Source organism: Callorhinus ursinus, unplaced genomic scaffold (assembly GCF_003265705.2).
Source record: "Callorhinus ursinus isolate GAN/ISIS: 27379988/994484 unplaced genomic scaffold, GSC_fseal_2.0 scaffold43, whole genome shotgun sequence".
In the NCBI taxonomy this organism is placed as follows: domain Eukaryota; kingdom Metazoa; phylum Chordata; class Mammalia; order Carnivora; family Otariidae; genus Callorhinus; species Callorhinus ursinus.
In genome coordinates, this window is record NW_027397105.1 from 617836 (window position 1) to 642215 (window position 24380).

Consider the following 24380-nt stretch of genomic DNA (forward strand, 5'->3'; position numbering starts at 1 on the left):
CGGGGGTCGGGCCGCGGCGGCCGGAGCGCGGAGTGCGTGCGTGCGTGTGTGCGGCAGCCTCGGCGGCGGGCGGGGAAGGCGCGCGCGGCCCTGCAGCCATGAGCGGGGCGGCCGGCCGCTGCGTGGGGCCCAGCCGGCCGGGGCGCGGGCGCGGGCGGCCGTGGGGGAAGAGCTGCGCCGCGGGGACGCCCCGAGGTCGGGGAGCCGGGCGCCGGCCGCCCACCGCGGCCCGGGAGACGCGCTGCGTGGGCGCAAACCGGCTGCGGGACCGTCGGCGGCCGCGGGGGAGAAGGGCCGAGGCCGGGGCCGCAGGCGCGAGCGAGCCGGGGGCTTCGGGGACCCCGGGCGCTGCAGGCCCGGTGGAGGCGGCGGGGGACCCTGGGGCCGTGTGGGTGGACGGGGCTGTGGGGCAGCCCCAGGTGGTGGGGCCCGTCGGGTCGGTGTGGGTGACCGGCACCGGGGGGGAGGAGGAGGACGGGGCGCTTTCTCCGAGTTCCCCGGGGCTGTGAGCGGAAAGGCCGCCCGGGCTCCACGGGGCACGAGAGCATCCTGGAACTGTGGCTGAAGGTGCAGGCTATGAGGGCAGCCTCGGGCTGTGGGGAAGGAAGCAGGGTGGAGCTCCACCCGGTGCCTGCGGGGGAGGGCCCGGTTGAGAGGGGTGTCCCCGGCCGGGCTTCCTGGGTAGAGACGAGCCGGGCTGGCCTCACAGGACCTTGGGTGAAAGGACAGGCCAGGGCAGCCCCCGGGGCCCCAGGAGGATCTGCAGCCATGGGGCTCGCGGCAGCTTGTGGGATGGCCTCGGCCTTGTGTGGGCAGGGACAGGCCGTGGGCCTGCTTTCTGGGGGTGTGCCTGCGGCCCTGGGGACGAGTTCAGGGATTGTCCCATACCTGCTGGGGCGAGGACAGGCTTTGGGGGTGCCTGGAGCCATGGGGTGGCCCGAGGCTGTGCAGAGAGAGATGGGCTGTGGGGCCGCTCAGGGTGTGTGGGACAGGGGCCAGCCAGTGCAGGTGGCGGGGGCGCTGGTCCGGGAGGCGGTCTGTGGGGACACCCCGGGCCTGTGGGGGAGGGGACACGCTGCGAGGATGCCTGATGCTGTGGGGGCACCCAGAGGCATGGAGGAGGAAGCGACCTCCGTGGGTGCCCTGGGCATGTGGCGGAGGTGGCGGGCTGTGGAGGGGGTGGACTCTGGCGGTGTTCCTGCCGTATGGGGTGCTGGACAGCCTGTGGGGGTGCCTTGTGCTGTTGAAGAGGAAACCAGGTGTTGGGCTGACACAGGATTCAGGGAAAGGGGACAGGGCGTGTGGGTAGAGACTGGGTCTGTAGGTGACGCGGGGTCATGGGCAGCCACACAGACCGCAGAGGTAGGTGGCCGTGATGAGCAGGAGGTAGGCTCTGGGGCTGCTCCAGGCCTGTGGGGTATAGGGCTGGGAATGGGAGTACCTCTGGCTCTGGGGAAGGAGACAGACTGTGGGAACCTCCCGGGTCTGTGGGGGACCGAGCAGCCTGTGGGGGTGTCCCAGGCTGTGGTGGTACCACCAGGAGCCCCAGGAGAACAGGTGAGCTATGGAGGTCTCCCCGGCCAGTGGGAGAGGCAGCAGGCTCGGGGGGTGCCTCTGGCCGACGGGGTGGCAGGGCCTGTTGGGGAGGGCGCAAGCTGCGGGCACGTCATGAGCCTGTGGGAGGGGAGGCCGGCTCTGGGGGAGCAGGAGGCCCTGGCGCCTACAGCTTTAGGGGTGCCCGGGCCTGCGGGTCAGGGGGCCGGCTGTGGCGATGGGTCCTGTGTGTGCAGAAGGAGACGGGCTGTGGGGTGGCCTGACCCAGAGAGGGTGCCCGAGGCCGCGGTTTTGCCCAAGCACAGTTGTGCCCCGGCAGGGGCCCCCCCAGCCCTGAGTACGCCTGGGCCTGGAAGGGCGCCTGCCAGGGCGCCTGCCGCGGTGTGGGTGTCGGGCCCCGTGTGTCAGGAAGGCAGCTCCCGCGATGTCTTGAACCTGTGGGAAAGCATGCGAAGCGCCGCGGTACCCGTGGCTGCAGGGGTCCCCGCGGCCCCCGAGGAGCTGTGGTCTGTGCCTGAGGACACTGGCTCTGCAGCTTTCCCCGGATCATGGGGAAGGAGACAGGCTGTCGGGGTCCCTGAAGCGCCTGGGCTTGTCGGGGAGGAGACGGACCCCGGGGGTGTCCCGAGATCTTGGGGAAGGAGACCGAGTGCCAGGGCGTCTGGGGCTGCTGAGGTGCCCACAGCTGCCAGGGTGCCCGGTCTTCTGGGGTTGGAGGCCGGCTCCGGGGCTTTCTCAGGCTTGCCGGGAAGGAGGCAGACGGCAGGGATGTCCACAGCTGGCGGGGTGCCCGTGGCCCCCAGGACACTTAGGTCTGTCCCGGAAGAGTCTGTGCCTGGAGGCGTTGCAGGCCTGTGGGGGGAGAGGGAGACAGCTCGAGGACCAGCAGACGCCCGGGCTCCCACAAGGTTGGGGGTGCCTAGCACTGCCTGGATGCCCGCGCCTACGGGGGATAGGCTGGGCCCCAGGGGCCCCTCAGGCTTGTTGGGAGGGAGACGGACTGCTGAGATGCCCACGGCTGCTGGCCTCCCCGTGGCTGTGGGGGCCTCTGGGCCGATGGTGGCCGATGCCGGCTCTGGGGATGCTTCAGGTGTGTGGGGACAGAGACCAGTGACGGAGGTGCCCACTGCTGCCGGGGCGGGTGGCTCCGACGGTGTCTCAGGCCCGTGGAGAAGGAGACCCAGTGGACCGGCCAGTGAGGCCGTGCGGGTGCCTGTGTCTCTGGGGGTGCTCGCGGCCGTAGGGGTTCCCACGGCGGGGCGCGCGCCTGCCGCGGTGTGGGTGACCGGGCGTACGGGAGAAGAAACGGCTGCCGCTGCCTCGGGCCTCCCGGCATTGAGGAGACAGTCCCTGGAGGGAGCTTCGGGGGAGGAGGCAGGAGGCCGGAGCCTGGAGCTGACTGGGGAGAGCCAGGCGGCGGGGGTGCCTTGCACCCACGGCTGCGGGACCAGGTCGCGGAGCTGCCCGAGGCCTGGTGGGGGAGAGGCCGACCAGGAGAGCGTGCGCGCCGTGTCAGGGACCAGAACCGCCCTGGGGGCGCCCCCGGTTTCAAGGCCGGAAACAGGCGTGGGCCGTTTCAGGGATCACCGGCAGCAGAGTGGGGGGGGGCAGGCGGGAGGAGCGCCTGGGGCTAGGGGGAGGCGGAGCCCTCTGGGAGAGCACCGTGTGGGGGAGGACAGGTTGAGGGGGGCCTTCCAGTAGTATGTTAGGGAGCAAGTGGGGGGGTCCTGGGCTCTGTGGGAGGGGACAGGTTGGGGGGAGGTGTGGCCTGGGTTATGGACCAAGACACAGGGTGTAGGGGTGTCTCAGGATCTGGGAGAGAGGCTTCATAGTGACGTCCTGGGGGATGTTGGGTGACAAACTGGGAGGTTTCCTGGCGCGGTGGGGTGGGGACAGGTTGCAAAGAGAGGGGTGTCACAGGCATTTGTACAGGGGGACAGTGTGGGGGTGGGTGTCCCTGGACTGTGTGTGTTTGTGTGTGTGCGTGTGCGCGCGCGCGTGTGTGTGCGTGTGTGTGTGTGTGTGTGTGTGTGTGTGTGTGTGTGGCGTCACTCGAGGGATCACCTAGTGTTTCCTAGTGGAGAGTGGGAAAGTGCCGGCCTCGACAGACTCGTGCATGCGCGGCCCCACTCTGCGGGCCGCCTGACCCTGCGGCTGCAGCCCCCGGACTGTGGCGGCTGTCAGGCAACAGCAGGGCCGCCTCGCTCACCTGCCCCTCGCGTCTCGACAGCCCTAGGAGTAGGGGATCTTGAACAGCTGCCCTGATGTTCCTGCCGATGCGTCTGTCTTGAAGCAAATCCTGTCTGCAAACCTTGGGTTTATGCAAAAGCTGAAATTAGGGATTTTTTCTTAAGACCTGGATTTCCCCATTGATTTACTATAGGATTCTTTGACAGAACAAATACCCCAGTACATTGAAAACTAGTCAGTTTATGGAAAATCAGCTTAATTCAACAAGTGTTGAGTTAAAGTGTCTGCCATGCTCCAAGCACAGTGTTGTGGGAAATATCAGAGAAGAGCAAGACAGGTCCTTACCCTCCAGGAGCCTTGTCTAGCCGGGAAGATGAGACTTACCCCGTGACATAGGTAAATAACAACGTGAGGCGAGATCGTGACGAGCTCGTGCTGAGTGCAGGGGTACCGAAGTGTTGGGGGGGGCATAGCCCACGTCAGCTCCCAGAACACCTTCCTGTCTTAGCCCACTGTGGGCGGGGGCCCTCCAGCGGAAGATCTGCCCCAAGCCTGGGCGTTCTGATCCTCCCACAGGCTTCCTTAGAGTCCTGCAGAGTTCTGACCTCAGCCACCCGGGAGAGCAGAGCCGGCCGCTTTCTAACTAGTGGTTGGGGTTTGTGAACGTAGACTGTGTCCATAAAGCCACCCTGCTGGAAAGTTGCTCGCCTACTGTAGTGGAGCTCCTGTCTTCCTGGTGACCCTTGAGATCTGAGATTTGGAATGGCTCAACAGCTAGTCATTAGAATAATGCGCCCCGTATTCTCTCAGAAAGTAGGGTTTCAAAAGGGAAGATGCTTTTGTACCTGTCCTGAAGCCCTCGCTGTTACACGTGAGGCTGCTATGGACTTCTCTAGAATGTTGCATGAGCATGGTGCTGTTTGACTTATTCTTCCTGTGTTTGAATACGGTTGGTCTGAAGTGGCTTTCTCTCATTTTAGGCAATGACTGTGGGAGAGCAGTGCTGGCCGGCGGCGAGGCTCTCTGCAGCGTCCCGCACGCTCTGACGGGATGGGCCCAGGCAGGCCAGCCTCCGCCTGCGCTCATCTAGCACCTTGCGTCCAGTTACATGGGAGGAGTGACCCCAGGACACTTCAGGCCCAGGTAGTTCTCTTCCCTTTCTCTCTTCAGATTTTTATCAGGAAACATTTTGAACAGAAGTTGGAGGAAAAGGACAGTAAATACCCTTTAAACCACCTTCGAGATTCAACAGTTGTTAGCGGTTTGTCCTGTTTTTCTCTCGGATGTTTGCAGAACCACTTCAAAGGCAGCTGCAGACGTCATGACGCTTCCCTTCTAGATATTTTAGAATACTCAGCATTTTAGAATAGTCTTAACAGTAAACTCTCTACTTAACCGTTATCACACCTAACAAAATGGACGAAAAATCATTCCCTAATATTATGTAATAACCAGTTTTCCCTCAGCTTCATCCAGTTGTCCCCAAAATGTGTTTCCCCCCAACACTGAATGTATGAAAATCTTCACGCAACAACATTGGGTTCTACAGCGAACACCCAAATTGCATTACGATTTTGTGGTATTTGTTTCATTGCCTGTCTGACCTTCAGTCCACCCTCCAGAATCCATCCATCAGCCCATCTTACTCTGATAAATAAGGAAGTCAGGTGCAGACACGGGCACCCTGCCTGCCTCAGCATGCGCATCACACGCTAGAATTCATTCTTGGAGCTCGTTCTTAGAATTTCAGTTCTTTCTTCTGATGCATATTTTACATCTGAAATGAATACATCAAAACGTATGCATGTTGTCACATTTGCTGAGTTTTGACAAATGTATACACAGGTGTTGCACGTACCTCTATCAGGATGGAGGTCTTTTCCGTTGCTCCAGAGAATTCTCCTATGCTCCTTCCTGCCCTCCCAAGGCCACCGTCATTGTAATTTTTTCCACCGTAGATGGATTCTGCCTGTTACAGGACTTCCTGTAAATGGATTCCTATGCCACGTGATCTTGTGTGTCAGGCCTCTTTGGGCATGATGCATGGGCTCCTCAGCCAGCGCGGCCACTCTGGAACAGTAAGCAGTGTCCCTGGTAGTTCTCTGGCTGCTGGTGTGGGTTCCTGCACATGAAGTTGCTGGGAGCTTCCTGGTACACCTCTGTTTGTAAACCTGTTTTCACGTCTTGGGTAAATACCAGGGAGCGAGGTCGCTGGGACAGGGGATGGTGTATGTTTAGTCTTTTAACAAACCAGCAGACCTCCCTGGGGCTGTGCCATCTTCTGTGCATACCAACTATCAAGCACCCCCAGTTGCTCCGCCAGCCTGGAGTGGTTTTTTTTTTTAATTGGGTCCCTTCTGCTGGGTGTGAAGTAATATCTCATTGTAGTTTACCAAGAAAATTTATAAAAATTTTTTGACATAGTTTCAAACTGACAGAAAAGTTACAACAGTAGTACACAGAATTCCTGGGTGTGCTTCTCCCAGACTCCCCACGTGTTAACGCTCTTACTACATCTCCTCTCCCTCTCCTGTGTCTCTTTCTCTCTGTCCCTCTTTGCACATACGTGCACTCACACGTATACGCACCCATGTGCACACGTGCATTCACACACACGCACCCATGTGCACCCAGGTGCTCACATACACGCACCCATGCAAATGCATGCATGCTCATACGTACACACGCACCCATGTGCACTCACATGTACACGTACACATGCACCCATGTGCACAGTATACTCACATGTATACACGCACCCATGCACACACATGCATGCTCACACATACACATGCACCTATGCGCTCACATACACGCACCCATGCACACGCATGCATGCTCACACGTACACACGCACCCATGTGCACACATGCACTCACGTGCACACACCTGTGTGCACGCACCCATGCACACGCACACATGCACCCACGGGCACATGTACATGCTCACACACATGCACCCGTGTGCGACATGCGCATGCACCCATGCACACACGTGCATGCTCACATACACGCCCAGAGCACACTCACACGTACACGTGCACCCATGTGCACATGCACGCACACGTACACACACCCATGTACACGTGCACACTCACATGCACCCATTCACACACGTGCATGCTCACATACACGTGCACACTCACATGCACACATGTGCACTCACACACTCATATGCACCCATGTGCATACGCACGCACACGTACACCCACGTGCACGGGCACACTCACGTACAAATGCACCCCGTGTGCACGCACGCACATGCACCCACGCACACGTACACATGTGCACACGCAACTCTCACGTACATGCGCACCCATGTGCACACACACACCTCGTTGCACACGCATTTTCTAAACTGGTGAGGTATAACTTGAAGACATGATGCTTTTTTACCGCTAAGTACTCGGTATGTATTTCCTAAAATAAGCACTTCTCTTACATAATAACGTGATCAGAATCTGAAAGTTCGCGTTCAGATAAAGCTACCGTGTCACGTACAGGCCCTATTGAGATTTCATGAGCTATCCCGATAGCGTCCTTTGTGGTGAAGGAATCCCAGGTCACTGAGCGGCATGAGTCGCCATGTTTGTCTCGTTCCTTTGAGCTGAACACTTTGTGAGACTGTCTTTGTATTTCATGACATTGGCATTCTTGAAAAATACAGGCCAGTTATTTGATGCTTTTGTATCAGTTTGGCTTTGTCTGAAATCTCTCAGAATGACATTCCTGTTACGTCCTTGTGGAGGGAAAACTGCCCCGTGATGCTGAGCCCTTCTCGTGTGTCCTGTTGGGAGGCGCCCGCTGTGGACCTCGTCCTAACCTGGCAGCAGTGAGCGTGTGTCTGCCCAGCCTCCCCCGTAGACTTGCTTTCACACTTCTCTTTGCAGTTGCAAGTGTCGGTCCTCGGGACCATGCTAGCACCCTTTCGCTCCCCAAACCGACGAACTAGTTTAGCATTCATCGATAATTTTTGCCTGGATCAGTTTTTTATTCTGATGGTTGGTAAGTGGTGACTGACTTATTTATATCAGAGCAGTTTGGTGCATTGGTTTCTGTTAGTGATCATTTTTAGGGCTTTCCTTTGTCTTTATAGATTTTATTCTCCTTGTCCCTGCTGCATGTGAAACGTCAGCGTGGTTGCCAACGCACCTGCACGAGACGGTGTTTGAGAGTGTCTCCTCTCCCTCACCTGTCCTGTACTTCCTGCACACACCCATTTTCTACTGAGTTTTCGTCTCTTTTCACCTCAATTTTAACATTTCTTTAGAGAGCCCTTTGTATTTACAAATATTTTTCTTCCAGTTTTTCAGTTCTTTGACTTGGTTTATGGTGTTTTTAATCCTCACAGGCCTGTTTTTTTTTTTTTTAAGATTTTATTTATTTATTTGAGAGAGAGAGAGCACAAGCAAGGCGAGCAGTAGGCAGACAGAGAGGGAGAAGCAGGCTTCCCGCCGAGCAGGGAGCCTGATGCCGGCCTCGATCCCAGGACCCTGGGATCGTGACCTGAGCCGAAGGCAGACGCTTAACGACGGAGCCACCCAGGCACCCCAGGCCTGTTGTTTTTCAAATTTGTATTTTAGGGGCGCCTGGGTGGCTCTGTCAGTTGAACATCTGACTCTTGATTTCAGCTCAGGTTGTGGTCTTGGGGTCGTGAGATGGAGCCCCACGTTGGTCTCTGAGCTCAGTGGAGAATCTGCTTCTCCCTTGCTCTCTGCCCCTCCTGCGTGTGCTCGCTCGCTCTAAATAAATCTTTTAAAAAAATAAAATTGGTATATTAATGTAGCAAAATGTATCACTCTCTTCTTTTATTGCAAATGGATCTTGAGTCCTACTTAGAAAGCCTTTCTCTAGCCAGGCTCAAGAGGAATTTACCTATATGTATTTTTTCTAGTGCTCGTATCCACCCGCTCAGGTATTTTGGTTATTTTTACTTTTGGACGTTAAACTTTCTCCAAATAAAATTGTACATCTCATGGGCTGTCTGTTAGTCTGCACCCTTCAGATGGCAACCCTCTGTTTTTTTCTCTCATGACTTCCAGTGAGGTTTTTAAGTTGTTTCGGAAATACTTTCCTGAAGTTTTACCACAGCGGGCTCATTTTAAACGGACCCTTAGTCACGTGACACACGATCACCCTTTATGAGGCCCAGGCGGCTGTCCCTGGGGCAAAGGGCTCGTGGTGGAGGCGCGGACTTGGGCTGTTGACCTGCCATGGGGCCCACAGTTGTAAACTTGTTTGTTCCCCTTGACTTAGTAATCCCAGAACGGGTACTCCATCCTAACGAAATTCTTTAAAATGAGAAGAAAGCTAAATGTGTGGAGATACTATCTGAAGCAATATTTCTGTTAGTGGAAAAACTGGAACCATCTAAATGCTTAGCAAGGTTATAGCTAGTTTAGGCATGAAAAGGCCATTTGTGGGATTTTGGGGAATGCCACTGTGAAGAACAATGGAAATGTTAGCCTCTGGAAACATGCCTTTGTTCCTACAGAGGAAAGCAGAACGAAACTTATATCTGTTATGGTTCAAACGGACAAAACCTGAGACGTGCGTGGGAAGGTGTACGTAGACCTTGGGGAGCGGGATGCTCTCAGGTGAAGGGTCAAGGACGTGCTGCAGCTGACAGGTGCACGGCCTCGTCCAGCGCGGCTCCCCTGCGTGGGGTGTCCGGGAGCCGAGTCCGCAGAGCTCGTGACGGACTGCGTTGTCTCTGCCGGAACCTGACCTTTTGAGGCCATGTAGAGTGGGTATCGGGGGACATGAGGGGCTCTGTGAAGGGGAGGGTGGCACCGTGGCCTGGTGATGTGGGCGGGAGCCATGGGCGTGTGATGAGGTCGGGGGTGTACGAGAGTGGCTGCTTCCGTCCGTGCAGAAGAATACCTCTTAGCGCTAACGATTGTGTGGTGGGAGTTTGGAAACTTGGCCTCAGATGGATGTGCTCTCTCTCATGTGCTCTTGCTTTTGTTTTTGTTTAAAGAACCAGCTGCAGTTTAATAGGAGCGTTCCTGCCCATTCCAGCAACTTGGCAGCCCGCTATTCTTGCCCGCATGCAATCAGAATTGAGAAGCTGAGGCAGTCGTACAGCGAGTCGTACCACCATCAGGATCTCGGTTTGCGGGATGGTCCCGACGGGAGCGGCTCTGCTTCATTTTCCATCATCTCGGAAGAGAGGCTCAGCTACGCCGTGCACCTGGCCAGGAGGGACATGAAGCGCAGACAGTTGGAGGAACACGTCAAGCAGCGCCGCCTCAGAAGTGAGCCCCAGCTCTGTCAGAGGTGGGGGCCCCATGAGCATAAGATCCCCGAGCACAGGGCACAAAGGAAGGAACCGAGGAGCCGGGACACGTGTCACTGCGCCCGCCAGCCGTCCACGGCGGGAACGTCCTGCTCAGGTGCCAAGGTGTGCCTGTACACAGCTTGTCCAGCACCATCCCCTCCGGCCGCGCCCCACTCGCCGCCCACACGTGCCCCGGGGCAGGAGCCCTCTCCCAGGACCAGCGGCCACCAGAGCCTGCTGGAAGTGCAGCGGCTCCACAGGGCATTGAACACTTGTGTCCACAAAATGGAAGCAGTCTCTGAGAAAGGTGAGAGCACCTAGACCCCCGCGGGGGAGCGGGTTAGTCCAACACGTTCGTCCAGGACCCCCGCCCCCATCCCACTCCACCCCCCGCAGTGAGCAGAACCCACGAGGCAGGTGGGCCGGGGGTTTGGCCAGAGTCTGTCTTCCCGGGGAGCTGGCCCTGCCCTGGCCCCCCTGTCGGGCAAAGGCAGCTGACGCCGCCCTATCCTGCGGCTCCCGCGGCTCCCACGCTCCCGAATGCAAATTATCCTGTTGCGTTTTGCCATTTGGCAAAATTATTTGTAACTTGCTCAAAAAAGAGCATCATATGTGCTTGTTTAGATAAAGCTGGTCGTAACGGAGCAGGTTTAGATGGGCTCGCAGCTGTAACAGGAGCTGGGGGTGTGTGTGAGGGGGGCGTCCGACCACCAGGCACAAGGGAGGGTGTGCGGTCATCCCATACCGTTTCCCACGGTTGTTCAGTGCTCTCTCTGCCCCGCATTTCCCTGCGGAGTAGGGAACGGACTCCTTGTGGCGAGTTTGGGTTAGACTAGCAGGTCGGAGACAGGAGCCCAGCTTCCCAGCTGCGAGGAGTGGGGGTTGAGCATCCCTGGGGACCACTGCTAGGGTCCCCCCCGGGGTCTGTAGGGATCCTCTGCAGACAGGTGCACGTGCCACGAGGAGCTTAAGCTGCCTTCCCGAGATAAACGTGACCGAGCAGCAGAACAGGAATACGCCAAGTGAGGGTATGGCGGGACGGGAGAAACAGGACTCGTTCCTGAGCTTCTGAGCGGCTGGCTGAAGAGGGAAAGGTGACTGTTGCAGAGCTTACAAGGTCTGCAACAGAACGTGGCTGTGTCGGGAAGACCTTTCTCCCGTGGTCTTCCTGACGAGTGTGTTGTGCGATATCGCGGGTGGTGACAGGAGTGTCGGTGTGGGCTGCTGGGGTCACCCCGTGGCACCCCATGGTGGAAGCCGTGCTGTCGGGTGACAGAGCCCTGCTCTGATGACGTGGCCTGACCCGGGGACCTTTATAGAGAGCTTCTCAAACTCTGGGGAAGGACTGGCTTGGGTGATTTCTCGTTTATTTTATTCTACTTTTTTAGGTGTAAAGAGAGCACATGCACACACATGACAGGGGAGAAGGGTCGGAGGGAGAGAGAATCTCAGGCAGACTCCCTGCTGAGCGCGGGACTCGATCCCATGACCCTGAGATCATGACCTGAGCCAAAATTAGGAATTGGACACTTAGCCCACCAATCCACTCAGCCGCCCCGCCCCTCATTTATTTGTTAGTTTAAAATTTCAAGTTGTCACAAATCATACCTTCTGAACTATAGCAGAAGTGTCACCACAATGGCAAATAGCTATAAAAACCTATATGTGCATATTTTAAATTTCTGCGCTTACTCGTCGTGGCCTGGGCACAGTTTGCCACGGCCCCCTCTGCGGACCACCCTTCCGGGGGCCCTGACGTGCCCAGGGTGCTTCCCGGCTGCGGCTCTGTAGACCCCTTGTCTCAGAACCGCCTGCCGGGTGGCGGTTTGGAGCCCCATCGGAGCAGTGTCCATGACGTTCACACACGCATGTGGCACCCGCATTTCTCCGTGCTGCGCAGCCCACACGAGACAGAAGTCTGGCTGGTTGGCCCCATGAGCAGGTGTCTGTACCCAGAACTCCCGATTTCAAAGTTTTGCTTTTCTCAAAACAAAAATTTTTTATCGTTTGGCTTCTTAACGAGTAAATGTTAAATATTTGAGTTTATAAGATACACTTGCACTAATAAAACACGGCTTTTTCTGACTTGTATCCTGGGATTTTGCATAAGAGCTTGTTTTGGATAAACGTACTGGAAAACCACTGGCTCCGGAGCGGATGCTTGCACAGCCGTCAGAGTCCCCCAGAAACCGTTTCTTTGAGCATGTGGTTTGAAAACCTGGGGCACCCATGGGTACAAGGGTGCGCTCCCTGACAAAGACGTCAAGGCTTTGGACATTCGAGCAGTCTGAACATGTTAAGAAAGGATTTCTCTTTTGGATTCAAGATAAGAAAGTATCAAAGAAATCTTGCCGAACATAAAATAGGCCAATAAAGGGTTTCTGAAAAAAATAGCGTTACAGGTTTGGGCTCAGTAGAAAGAATTTCAAAGTAGTCAGCGGTGCTTGGCAGCGGCGGAAGCTCCCGCTGGGGTCTGGTTCCGGGACTCCCGAGTGGCGGGAGCTTGGTCTGAGGTCCTGTGTCTCTTCCGACTGGGTCACACACAGGCCCGCTCCTTCCTCATTTCTTGGCTGGTGGAGAATTTTTTGTGGGAGCCCCATTGTTTTGTTTTTATAAAACTAGAGATCTTCAGCTTTATTATGTCTTGGAATAATTGAAGTGTTCATGCGTTTTTGTATGTATGTATAATCCACTTTTGGGGAAACACTGTTTTCAGGTAGAGCAGAAGAAACTTTGGATCCAGATGAGGAGCGGCGAGTCCAAGTCCGGAGGCAGGAGCAATCCGTGCGCTCCGCCCGGATGCTCTATGTCCTGCAGCAGCAGGTATGGGAGTGGGGGAGCGGCCGCCGGCCTTGGGGGCCCTACCGAGAGCTTCCCCTGCCCCGTCTCAGCAGCACGAGTGCGGTGTCCCACGTGACTCCTGTTGCGTTTCTGAGCCTGAATTTCCTGAACGTGTGGACAAGTGGTTCTTTTTGCTGTCTGCCTTCATGTGTGTTTGTGTAATGTGAATATAGGGTCGAAGTCCTTAAAGAGTGGTTTTTGGCTTTTTGGGGTCATACGTTCTTGAGAATCTGAGAGTGTGAGTCCTATCCTGGAAAACGGTGCTGGTAGAGCATGTATTTCTGTGGACAGACTCGAGTGGACCGGTGACCCTGAAGCCCCCGGGCCCCAGCTGGTGCCCTGGTGTTAGAGGGACGGGGCCTGGTCACTTTCCCGCCTGCCTCCCATCTGTGCTGGGCCAGATGCTGAGCAATGGCAGACCGTGCGGTTGTCCTGTTGAACAGTGAAGGAGGGAGGCGTGCTGAGGGTCTTGGTGAGCAGGCGTTCACGTTGTTTACGTTGCAGATAGATTGCTCTTAGATGTCGTTTTAACTGGAGCACCTTTCTCACGAATCCACCTTTGACTCCTTTCCTGTCACTTACGTCACAGGCTGGCTTTACTGCTTGAACCAAAAGCTGAATGTTTTCCTGTAAAAGGAGAGATGCCTGAATTAGACTTTGCTCCGTGTTGTGGGGTGGTGCTTCAGTCCTCGCTCCACACTGCAGCCACTGAGATTGTTCTGGAACACGCATCTGACCCTGTCAGGGCTCTCCCAGCATGGTGCAGCCCACGCTGCAGCGTGGCCTCCCACCTTTTCTCCCTCCTGGGAGGTTCCCGTGATGCTGGGACCAAGGGATGGGGGGGGACACTGTGCTCCCTTCACTGTCTTGAACTTGAAGCTGGGGACCGTGTTTTGGGTCACAAGTGAAGAGCCTTGTCTCATTTCAAGTGACTTGAATTAAACAGTGATTGTATTTGGACAAGACAGATCAGTGAACGGGTCTGAAGTCTTCACTTTTTCCCCTTTACGAAACAGGTGAAAGAGATCCAGGAAGAGTTGGATAAATTGAGTCCACATAAAATCAGACACACGAAGAAGGTATGACGCAGTCTGTCATGATGGATACTGCTTGTTTATAAGTTGCGTTTCCGGTGTCTGGTGGGGATTGTGCGTGTGGGTTCTCTGCACTAACAGGTGCACGGTGCTTGTAGAGACGGGTCTGGGGTGGGGGCATGAGCCCTATCAATATCCTGCATTTGGTGTGGCCCCCCAAGGAGCAGACTCTGTTGCTGCTGGTGTAAGAAACTGATAATAGGAAGGAAAAAGCTATTTGTCAGAGAAAACCTTTGAACTTCGTAATTCCCTGCTGTGAGAAAGTGTCCGAGTACAAAGTTGTCTAGAAAGAAGACAGGCCACAAATCCTCGTGAGGGTGGGACTAATGTGAAGTTCTGAATTCTGAAATAACTGCCCCCCCCATTCATTGCCAGTCATGGGTGATGTCACGGCTGGCGGCTGCCCACCGAGGAGCCATCCGGGCCTTACAGGTGTTGGTGACACAGCTTATGGACCGTGGGGAGCACCCAGTTCCTGCGCGCTGTAGGGAGCTGGGCAGCCTTATCCGCCGGCTGTCACTCTGCTCCGCCAAGCTGGACGCTGACCCTTCCATCCCCGATGTGGTCGTGGACATCCTGCGACAGATCGAGGTATGAAACGGACTCCAGGTTTTGTTAAAAGTGCTTTGTTTCTAAGCAGGGAGGTAATGCTTATTGTGGCCTGGTTCCGTTGGGATTTAAGGAGAAGACAAGACAAAGCTGCCACCTGGTGAATTTGAGCAGAGGACGGAGGACGCACGTCGTTTTCATCTTGTCAGCTTTACAGTCTAGCCTGTGACATTGTACCTCACTTGTTTGAGAATGGGTGGCTTGGGTATAGAACATGCATCGACTCTTAACCAGTTCGTTGATTCACCAAAAAGTTCCATCCCTTGGCCGTGCCACTCGAGAGAGGACCCGTTAGCACAGAAAAGGAGAGCAGTAACACACTCTTCGGTTAGTGCTTGGATGAGAGTGTGCGTGCTGTCTCGGTGGACTTCTGGGAAGAAGAGGCGCTTGAAGCCGTGCAACGGCTGGAGACGCCCGGCCGTCCCCTGGCAGGTACTAGTCGGGACAGAGCCGGCAAGAACAGGGTGCTCCCGTCTTGCGCCGTCCTGCCCCTGCTGCAGTGCTGCGAGCTGCACAGGCTTTATTACCGGCGCGCTGCAGATGAAGAAGGTCCCAGGGGCGCCACCGACGTTCCTCGCACGCTGTCCCGTGACTCTCCCTCGCCGGAGTTAGCTCCGACCCCCACATCTGTCCACAGGCGAAAGGCGACCTTCCTGTTGGTGGTACACGGGGGACAGGTGCGCTGGAGGGAGACTTCTGGGCTAAGTTAACTAGCCCTCGGTGGCCCCCGCGGCCCCTCCTCCTTGACCGTCGCTGGCACGGCGTGTGTGGTTTGCAGGTGGCACCGGTGCCTGGAGGACTCAGCCCAGGAACGTTGTCGGGTGCAGACCCTCTGACAGCGTGGCAGGTCATGTGGTGCTTTTTACGCTTGCCCGTCACAGACGTGGTGGGCCCATCTTCATCTCCTGGAAAGAGTTCAAGGGCTTATCTAGTCCCTTCCCGGAGTTTAAGCAGGAGCACCTTAAAGTGATGCTTCTTACACACTTTTGTCAGTAATGCGAGGAACCTTTGTCCCATTGACGGGCTTGCTGTCCTTGTGCCTTACTGTCCCTGGAGTAAGTCTCCCCGGCCACGCCCAGTTGTCTTCAGTTTGCACAGTCCCGCTGGAGGCTGGCGCTCACTGCCCACTGATGAGCAAGAGGTGCCTCTTGTAGGAATGGGGGCACGTGGGGTGGGTGGGCGGGTGGCCATGGCCCTGGGCGTGCGGTGGTTTATGAAAAGGTATGTTACACGTAGTTCCTTTGCCCACTGAAAATACCATTTGGGTGTATGAGATTTTTATCAAGAATTAAGACATCTATAAAGCATGTAGGATTAGGCTCTGAAGACTGTGGTTGGTTTCTAAAATATGGTGGACTTGGACGCCTTTAAAAGTAGTCCTGTTCTTTTTCTTTGTGCTGTTGGTTTCAGTGAGCTAAATGTGTAAAAGGACATGCAGAATTCTCTTATTAAGTAGATGTCCTCAGTTTTCCAGCTAAACGACATGCCACTGACCACTAGACATGGACGTGTAATGACATGTTGTCTGGGGGCCTGATTTTCGGGTTTGTGGTCAGCAGCGGACTTTGGTGAGATAATCGAAGACAATAATGGGCTGTTTCATGGCAGGCTTTGGAATCCCTCCTGGAGAAGAAACCGTCACCAAAACAAGTGAAGAAAAGTGTCACAGAAACTCGGAGCAGGTTTCCTGTTGGTGGCCACAGGGCCTTGGAGAGATGGCAGAGTCCTTCGCCCAAGAGTGAGAAGAGAGCCCTTGTAGCAAAGGAGACGTTTCCAGAGGAAGCGAGATGGCCTTCGGGGGCAAAACCGCTCCCTGCTGGTATGTGTCCTGAGGTGTTGACAGTGTGGCGCTTGGTCTGGCACAGAGGCTGCGTGGAGGGAAGGTCAGGACTTAAACCCTGGTCCACAGCAGGTGCACTTGAACCCAGGGAAGCAAGTAGCAACCAGAGTGTGCCCTTGGGTGAGAGGCTGGAGGGTCCCCCGCAGAGCAGGGTCCCCTGTAGTGGAAGGAGCCCCCCGAGAGGGAGGGTCCCCTCCGCACAGAGGAGGGTCGTCCCCCGTAGAGGAAGGGCCCCCCGTAGAGGAGGGTGGGGCATGTCAGGTTCTCTCTTCCACATCATCACGCTTGGGTCACCCAAAGGAGATTCCTGAAGAGCTGGAAGTGAGAACCCCCCTTTTTAAACGTTTGTTTATTTAGATTTTACTGACAGGCACACGCATATGCACGGGTGGCCATGCGACGTGTGTGTATGTTTTTAGCGCAGGTAATAAATGACTTGCTGGCCCCAGAGCTAGAATTGCTGGCTTGTGCATGTTCGACGGGTAGCCAGCTTGCCCTTGAACAGGCCCACGGTGATGTTGGTGAACAGTGAGCATCAGAGTGTATTTCCCACATCCTTGCCAAGCACTTGATGTCGTGAAATTGTAAGAATCTTCCAGTGTCTTGTCCTGTCCTGGCTCAGGGAGGAAGGTCGTGGTGGGCTCCCGGGCGTGTGCCCCCTCCTCTGGGCACGCCCTCGGCCCTCTGGGGGCCGGCGTCATGCTCTTGCATGGCAGAGGGTCTTCCTGGGCCTCCCTTCTGGGTTTGCACGGATTGCAGATATTCCTCTCAGTCACTTGTTTTTGACTTGGTTTAGGATCCCTTTCCTGGAACAGAGATCTGCACTTTGTGGGCAGAATCATTGTTCTTATGTATTTTACTATTTCAGGAGGCTCCTCCTCTTTGTTGTTCTTCTTCAAATTTTGCTGATGGAGATTGCGTATCTCCAGAGGAATTTAGAAGGTGCTAGTCAGGTTCCAGGCAGAGGCCGTGGGGGGTGTGACGGGCCCCTCGAGTTCACAGGCTGGCCTGCTGGGGGGGAATGACACCATGGTGCCCTTTCTGCCTCCCTGCAGGTGAAGGGTATGGTTTTCGGCATACGAGAATTCCTGAGGTGGGGTTACTAGGAACTCCTGGATTCCTTGTTAGGTTCATGTCCAGTTTTCTCATTTTGTGGTTTTTAGTGCTACTGTGAACGGGATCATCTTTTTAGTGTGTGTCGAAGCGGGTTCTCGCTCCTTCCGGCAGAGCCGTGGGACCCTGCCCAGACCTCCGGGCGGCAACCACGCTGCGTTTCGTTGGTTCTGAGGGGTGCGGTGGAACGTTTCTGAGATTGGGGTACGTTCTTACATTGATGATATCTTACAATTAATTGGCAGTGTTTTAAAATTTCCCATTGGTGCATAAAATTAAGGATGTCTTGATGTTTTAGATTTGATGAGTAATGAGATTTTGTTAGTTAATTCTTTTGTTTTTCCAGATAGATGGGATCACCTACAAATAAGTAAAGCTCTGCTTCTCTCTTTACAATTTTTATACCTTTTCTTTTTTCTCTTTCTTCTTACCGGACAGAATTTAGTTCAGAACAATATTGGGTGATAGCTGTAGTCGGGGCATCGTTTCCCCCCAGATTTCATGGGATCTGTTGACGTGCGAGCCTCGCTGTTGCGTTTTCGCGTGTCTGAGTGCGAAGTTAGAGGAAATATTCTTCTGTTTCTTTTTCCAGTTTTGTGAAGAGATTTTCTTTTTTTCTACTTTTTCCTTTTTTGATGTTAAACTGATAGAAATATATACGTTGATAGTGTTTTAAAATAGTTTCAAGATTTTAATGTTGAATTTTTTAATGTGCCATTGGAGTCGGTGTGGACGAATCCAGTAGACTCATTTTCCTGTTTCAATTGAAGTAGACTATACAGATAGAAAAGTACACAAGATACAAGTTTTACAGCTCAGTTTATGAGAAAACAAACATCTGTAAAGCCACGACCTAAGTCAGGAAATGGGACATTACAAGCACTAAGTAATCCCCTTGCCTTGCCTCCTCCCCCAGATTAAATGTTGCTCGGAGTTTCTGTGCTGTACTTTGGTTTTTGCCGGATCTGGAGCTGTATGAGCTTTATAGGACTAGAATTACACAACGGGTATTTTCCTGGGACCGGCCTCTTCGCTCATGTTTTGTGAGAGTCGTGTTTGTGCGGCTCGTTGTCGCGTCCCGCTGTGTAAGTGGAGCGTGGTTCTGTTGTCTTCATCATCGGGGTTTTCCCAGGTCTGTACGGTTACAAACAAAGCTGCTGCTCTTGGGTGTGTCTCTTGGTGCGTGTGTATGTGTGTTTGTGTTGGGTGCATTCCCGGGGTATCATGGGCAGCTCATAGCGGATGCGTTTGTTCAACTGTAATAGGTCAAGAGTTTTTTCAAAGTAGTGTTTCCGGTTTCATGCTGACCAGCAGCGCGTGGCGGCCGCTGCCACACATCCTTGCCCGCACTCGTTAGTCTTCGTAAGCGTAGCCTCCTGCTAGGAGCGTAGACTATCGTTCTGGTTTTGTTTTTTAAAGGTTTTTTTATTAGAGAGAGAGAGAGAGAGAGCGGGGGGGCGGGGGGGCATGGTAGAAACAGAGCGGGAGGGAATCCCAAGCCGACTCCACGCTGAGCGCAGAGCCCGACGCAAGGTTTGATCCCAGGACCCTGAGATCAGACTTGAGCTGAAGCCAAGAGTCAGACACTTAAACAGCGGCACCACCCAGGAGCCCCGGCTGTCATTCTGGTTTGATTGATTGATTGATAGATTTTGTTTATTAATTTGAGAGCGCACAAGCAGAGGGAGAGGGAGAAGCAGGCTTCCCGCGGAGCAGGGAGCCCGACACGGGACTCGATCCCAGGACCCCGGGATCACGACCTGAGCCGAAGGCAGACGCTTAACGACTGAGCCCCCCAGGCGCCCCTCATTCTGCCTTTAATTTACATTTTCTGTTTGAGGGATGGTGTGAGTACTTTTCATGTGTTTATACCCCATTTATATGCCTCCTCCTGGGAAGTGCCAGTTCAAGTCTCTTGCCCCCTCCCTCCCTCTTTCACATTTTCCTTCTCTTCCTTCCTTATTTTCTTTGTCTCCTTTTTTTTTCAAAACTGGATTTGTAGTTCTTTGTAGGAGTATTCTGCGTATGGACCCTAACTCATCTGTGCTGTAAACACGTTTTGGGAAGTAAGATACGGCTTGCTTCTAAATGTTGCAGTTGTGCCTTGATGAACAGAATTGGTAATTTCACTGTGGTCCAAGGGAGCAGTATTTTCCTGTAAGATATTTTGTGTTTGTTTTTACATCTTGTTGAAGCTTTTCCCTATGCCAAAGTTAAGAAGACCTTTCCCGTTTTTTTCCTAGAGAAGTTTCATTTGAAAAGATTATTCCTTCCCCAAAGTGGCAAAGAATGCCGCTCTTGTTGTAAATTAAGTGTCCGCACATGTGTGGGTCTCTTTCTGGGCCCCGTGTTCTCTGCCATGGATGTCGCTGCTGGGCCCTGGGCTCGTGTGCACCGTCTTCATTCTGACTCTGCCACCTGTTGTTCCGGAATGCCTTTGCTGACCTTGACCCTCAGCATTTCCACAGAAGTTTCAGAATCAGAATACGATTTCCACCCACAGCCACTCCCCCTCCCCCCCCACACAGACACAGCAACAGACAGCATCCTGGAATTCTGACGAGGGGTTAATGTCTCTAATGCTGAATTTCCCGATTCACAGACGGGGCCTCCATTTGTTTCAGGTGTCCTCAGATCCTCTCAGGTATAGACCGTGTGCGCGTGTTGGCTCTAGTGCAGTTTTCACTCGATTTATTCCGCCATGCTCTCGTGTGTGGTGTCCTTTAAAACCTTTAACTCCAGGGGCGCCTGGGAGGCTCAGTCGTTGGGCGTCTGCCTTCGGCTCAGGTCATGATCCCAGGGTCCTGGGATCGAGCCCCGCATCGGGCTCCCTGCTCCGCGGGAAGCCTGCTTCTCCCTCTCCCACTCCCCCTGCTTGTGTTCCCTCTCTCGCTGTCTCTCTCTGTCAAATAAATAAAATCTTTAATAAAAAACAAAACAAAAATAACTTTAACTCCTGACGTGCGTGCTGATACATAGACGTCTGATTTTATGCGTTCTCTCGTATCAAGCAATCTTGCTGTGCTCCCGTTTTCTAATACTTCGTCAGTAAATTGTGTTTTGCTGTGTACAGAATTGTATCATCCGTGGTTTATTTCCAGTCTTTGTTCCTTTATTGCTTTTTGTCCCATAGTCTTCTGGTTTCGTTTACACAGTCTGCAGATGGCTGATGTAAAGGTCTGTTCAGGTGTCTTGTGATGCTTGAGACTCGATCTCTCATTGGGTTTCTGCTCCGTCTGCTTGAACCCGTGCTGAGATGCTGGGCCCTCCGGGCTGTGGGTCTCCTGGGGCATTTTCCATGCCGCTATTGCTGCACACCTGTCTCCGCGCCTCGGTGCCGCTCGCCTGGATGGCCGTCTGTGCTGAGCTGGCGTGGCGCGTGCCTAGACTAGCACCCCTCTCCCGGGGCTCCATCCTCCACTGCCATTCTAGGGATTTCGCTTGTAAGTAGGCGGCTGTTGGTGAGTTTTGTCTTTCACCCAGTCAGGTCTGCCAAGATGAAGGACGCACTTGAACTTCAACCTTAGTTTGTGTGTCTCGTTTGCCAAGGTTTTCTCTGCCCTTGCTGTAATTTGCTATATCCATCAGCTTAGCCTGTTTGACTGCCTCCTCTGCTGGGTTGGAGGTTATGTTCGTTTGATCTGCGTCTCAGTCCCTGCCACTCCTCCTGTGGCACCATCTCTGATGCAGATGTCACAAAACCGAATTTGCTGGACTGCGGCTAGATACGTACTTAGCGCCGTGTGGCTCTCTCCCCTTCACCGGCGGGCAGTAGAACTCAGCCCCAGGTTGGCCCGCTTTTCCCTTACACCCCCGCAACTGGCCGGCGGCCCCTTGTGGGCCCAGAGCTAGGCGCCCGCGTGACAGGCTCCAGGAGGACGTGTGTCTGCAGGAGGACAGACTTCTCAACGGGAACCACACGACGCTGCGTCTGGGGGCCGGGGGGAGACGTGCACAGTTTCCCAGGCCTACACACAGACGTGTTTCCTAACCAGCTTAGAAGAGTACCGGAGCCATAACTGATGAGCTCAAGGTGAGCCCCTGCGTCAGAGAGAGCGGCTGGAAAGCTGCTTGTCTGAAGCTCAGCGCAGAACCAATCTGGGAGAGCAGGAAGGCGCACGCCCGCGGCAAACAGGCCAGAAGGACCGCACTGGTGACCCTGGTCCCAGATGAAGCTGGGGACTTCATCCCTCCACCTTCATTTTTCCATCTGTGAAGTGAGGATGCTGGTCCTCATCCTGCATGACGGACTTGGGGGTAAGTAGCAAATTGGATAATCACTGAGTGCCATGAAATGGCAGGTGTTTTTAGTTCCTCATGGCAAACTCAAGCTACTAAGGAAAGATTGGATTGTGATAGGCAGGTTCTAGCTGAGAAAGCAGATCTTTGGTGGCCGTTAAAAATGAGTTTCGTCCATTTCTAAAATCATAAACGATTGGGCCGTGGCAGAGTAAGCGGGCTTGCGTAGCCGGGAAAGTGTGTTTCTGTGGAGCTGTCCCAGCGTCCCTGACGGCAGAGTGGAAGGCACGGGCCCAGCCCCGGACCCGAAGTCTGAGGGTGCGGCCCTGCCCCTTGGCGGTTTGCTTCCTCATCTGTAGAACTGTGGTGGCCGTGTCCCGCCTGCTGCGCGTGCCGCGGGGAGGCCCGGACGTGGGCGCCTCTGGCCAGAGCTGAGAGAGTGGGCTGCAGATGCGAGATGGCACAGCGGAGAGCGCTGCGCACCGTGGTCTCCGCTGCTCCAGGCCGAGGGGTGGCTGTCGCCACTGGGCGCCCCTGAAGCCCCTTTTCTGTTTCCCTCCCCACCCTGTTCGCCTCCTTCCCTCGCCCACGGTCGCTCCTGTTTTCATGGTCACCTGGGCCTGTTGTTATGCTTGTGCTGCTGCGCGTCCATCCAAAGACGGTGTGTCGTTCGCTACGTCGTCTGGCACGTGTAAAGGACCCCTTCCAGGACGTGTCCCCCTTTGCTGCTGGGGGCCTCCCCCTCCCCGGGGGGTTTACGGTGATGCCTGGGTTGTGATTGATGAGTCTCACCGCCGTCTGGTTTCCCTGTGCGACCGGCCCGCGGTTTGTTGTCCGCACTCCCCGTGTTTCGCTGTCCTAAACACTGATGGTGGGAGTCCCTCTGGCCGAGCGCGGGCCCCGGGCCCCAGGGTGAGGCTGCAGCCTGGGCGAGTCTCATCAGAGCCACCACGCTGTCCTGCATCGGCGGCCGGTTCACTCCTGCACCTGCGGCTCGTGGGTGCTCTCCGGGCGCCCTCGTCTGTGCACACCCCTGTCACCCCCAGGGCCGCCTGGGGTCCTCACCTTGGACCCCTCCCCCAGTCTTATGGACGGGAAGCCATACTTGGTTGTTTCAGTTTGGATTTCTCTGATTATTGGTGACCCTCTCTTCCTGTTTTTATGGACACTTCAGATTTTACTCTCTAAATTGCCTATTTCTATCCTTTGCCTCTTTTTCTATTGGGTTATGTATTTTCCCTATAGATTTGTAGATGCTTGTAATATACCCTAGATATGAGCCCCGTGTTCATGACGTGCGTTCCTGATCTCTGCCTCAGACTCTGGCCTGTCTGTGCAGTGTATCAGGTCTTCCTGCGGGAAGGACGCTGCCATGCGCGCTCATTGAGTGTGTCAGCATTATTCTTAGAGGCTTCGCCGCCCTGACTTCGTCCTTTCTCCTGTACTTTCTTCTAAAACCTTTCAAGTTTTCCTGTTCCATTTCTGTCTTCGTTTCATTTAAATTTAAGTGATGCTGAGTGTGAGGCGAGGCCGTGTTTTGTTTTGTCCCCGTGGCCGCCAGCCGCCCCAAGCTGTGCTGGGCCCTGCGTCAGGACGGTGGGCCGGGGACACGACCACGGACCTCTGGGGACCCGCCCCCTCCCGCCCCCGCCTGGTGGTGCTTCTCCGGAGCTGTCTGGGCTGGTTTGGGATTGTCCTCACAAGTGTAGGATCAGCCTGTTTCAATCCACAAAAAGATCTGCTTGGATTTTAATTAAACTTGCATTTGAAATGCTGGACTACTTAGGGGAGAATGACGTCTTCACTGTGTTCTTTCCATTCTTGAAAACAACTTACTCAGATCTTCTTTTGTGTCCTTTAAAATACCTTTGAATATTTTCTGTGACTCTTACGCATCTTTTGTTAGATTTCTTCCAAAGTGCCTTACAGTTTTTGTTGTTGATGCAGACAGGATATTTTTCTCTTATATTTTCTCTAGTTATTTTGGTATGTGGGAATGATACTGATTTTCATATTTTTTCTTTTATCCAGAAACCCTCTTCCTCGTTTAACTACGTGTAGATTCTCTTGGATTTTCTGTGTAGAAAACATCATCTCATATTCAACTAAAGACCATTTTATTTTCCCGCTGCCTGTTGAACCTTGTGGATGGATGGTGGTTTTGAGAAATGACAGTTAAATATTTGCATCTTAGAAAAAACACGTTTGGTAGCCCCGTGGGGTGACTGGAGACAGAGAAGGGGTTGGTCAGGAGATGCCGTTATCATAGTCACGGGATACCACACGTCTGCCCCGGGTGACTGGGGCAGGCCGTCAGGGCTGGGGTCTGAGGGACTGGGAAGGAGCACTGTGGGAGGTGAGCCTGGGCTTCAGCCGTGGCATGTGGGTCCACGTGGGAGTCACAGGGCGAGAAGTGACTTTGGCAGCAAAATGCCTCTGTGTTTATGATGTGGGAAAGACGTTATTAGGGCTTGAAGCCGACGGCCAAGAAAGAATTCTTGAGACATCTTCAGTGCTTTAAAAAAGGTGATTTTATTAAAGCACAGGTTCAGGACCCGTGGGCAGAAAGAGAGGCACCAGGGTCAGGAGTGGCGGCCCATTATATACTTTCAAGTTGGGAG

General features: G+C 54.5%; 2 protein-coding genes across 11 annotated transcripts in view; both read left to right on the forward strand.

Annotated features, from left to right (window-relative positions):
• Positions 1-21: 21 nt before the first annotated feature.
• Positions 22-3268, forward strand: LOC141370713 (uncharacterized). Its single transcript, XM_073881542.1, is given in 2 exon segments — positions 22-479; positions 481-3268. Coding segments are annotated over 2 exon segments (3156 nt in total). The 5' UTR covers positions 22-98; the 3' UTR covers positions 3256-3268.
• A 70-nt stretch (positions 3269-3338) lies between these two features.
• The window catches only part of KIAA0753 (KIAA0753 ortholog), a 42811-nt gene continuing 21769 nt past the window's right edge, over positions 3339-24380 (forward strand). For 2 of the 10 annotated variants that reach the window (XM_073881548.1, XM_073881550.1), the window contains exons 1-7: positions 3339-4140; positions 4725-4887; positions 9724-10330; positions 12740-12846; positions 13881-13943; positions 14334-14549; positions 16176-16386. In XM_073881548.1, coding sequence (XP_073737649.1) covers positions 4795-4887; positions 9724-10330; positions 12740-12846; positions 13881-13943; positions 14334-14549; positions 16176-16386 — 1297 coding nt within the window. In that variant the 5' untranslated portion in view covers positions 3339-4140; positions 4725-4794. The remainder of the gene's footprint in view (positions 4141-4724; positions 4888-9723; positions 10331-12739; positions 12847-13880; positions 13944-14333; positions 14550-16175; positions 16387-24380) is intronic. The other 8 variants (XM_073881547.1, XM_025864000.2, XM_073881544.1 and 5 more) reach the window with 8 other exon arrangements.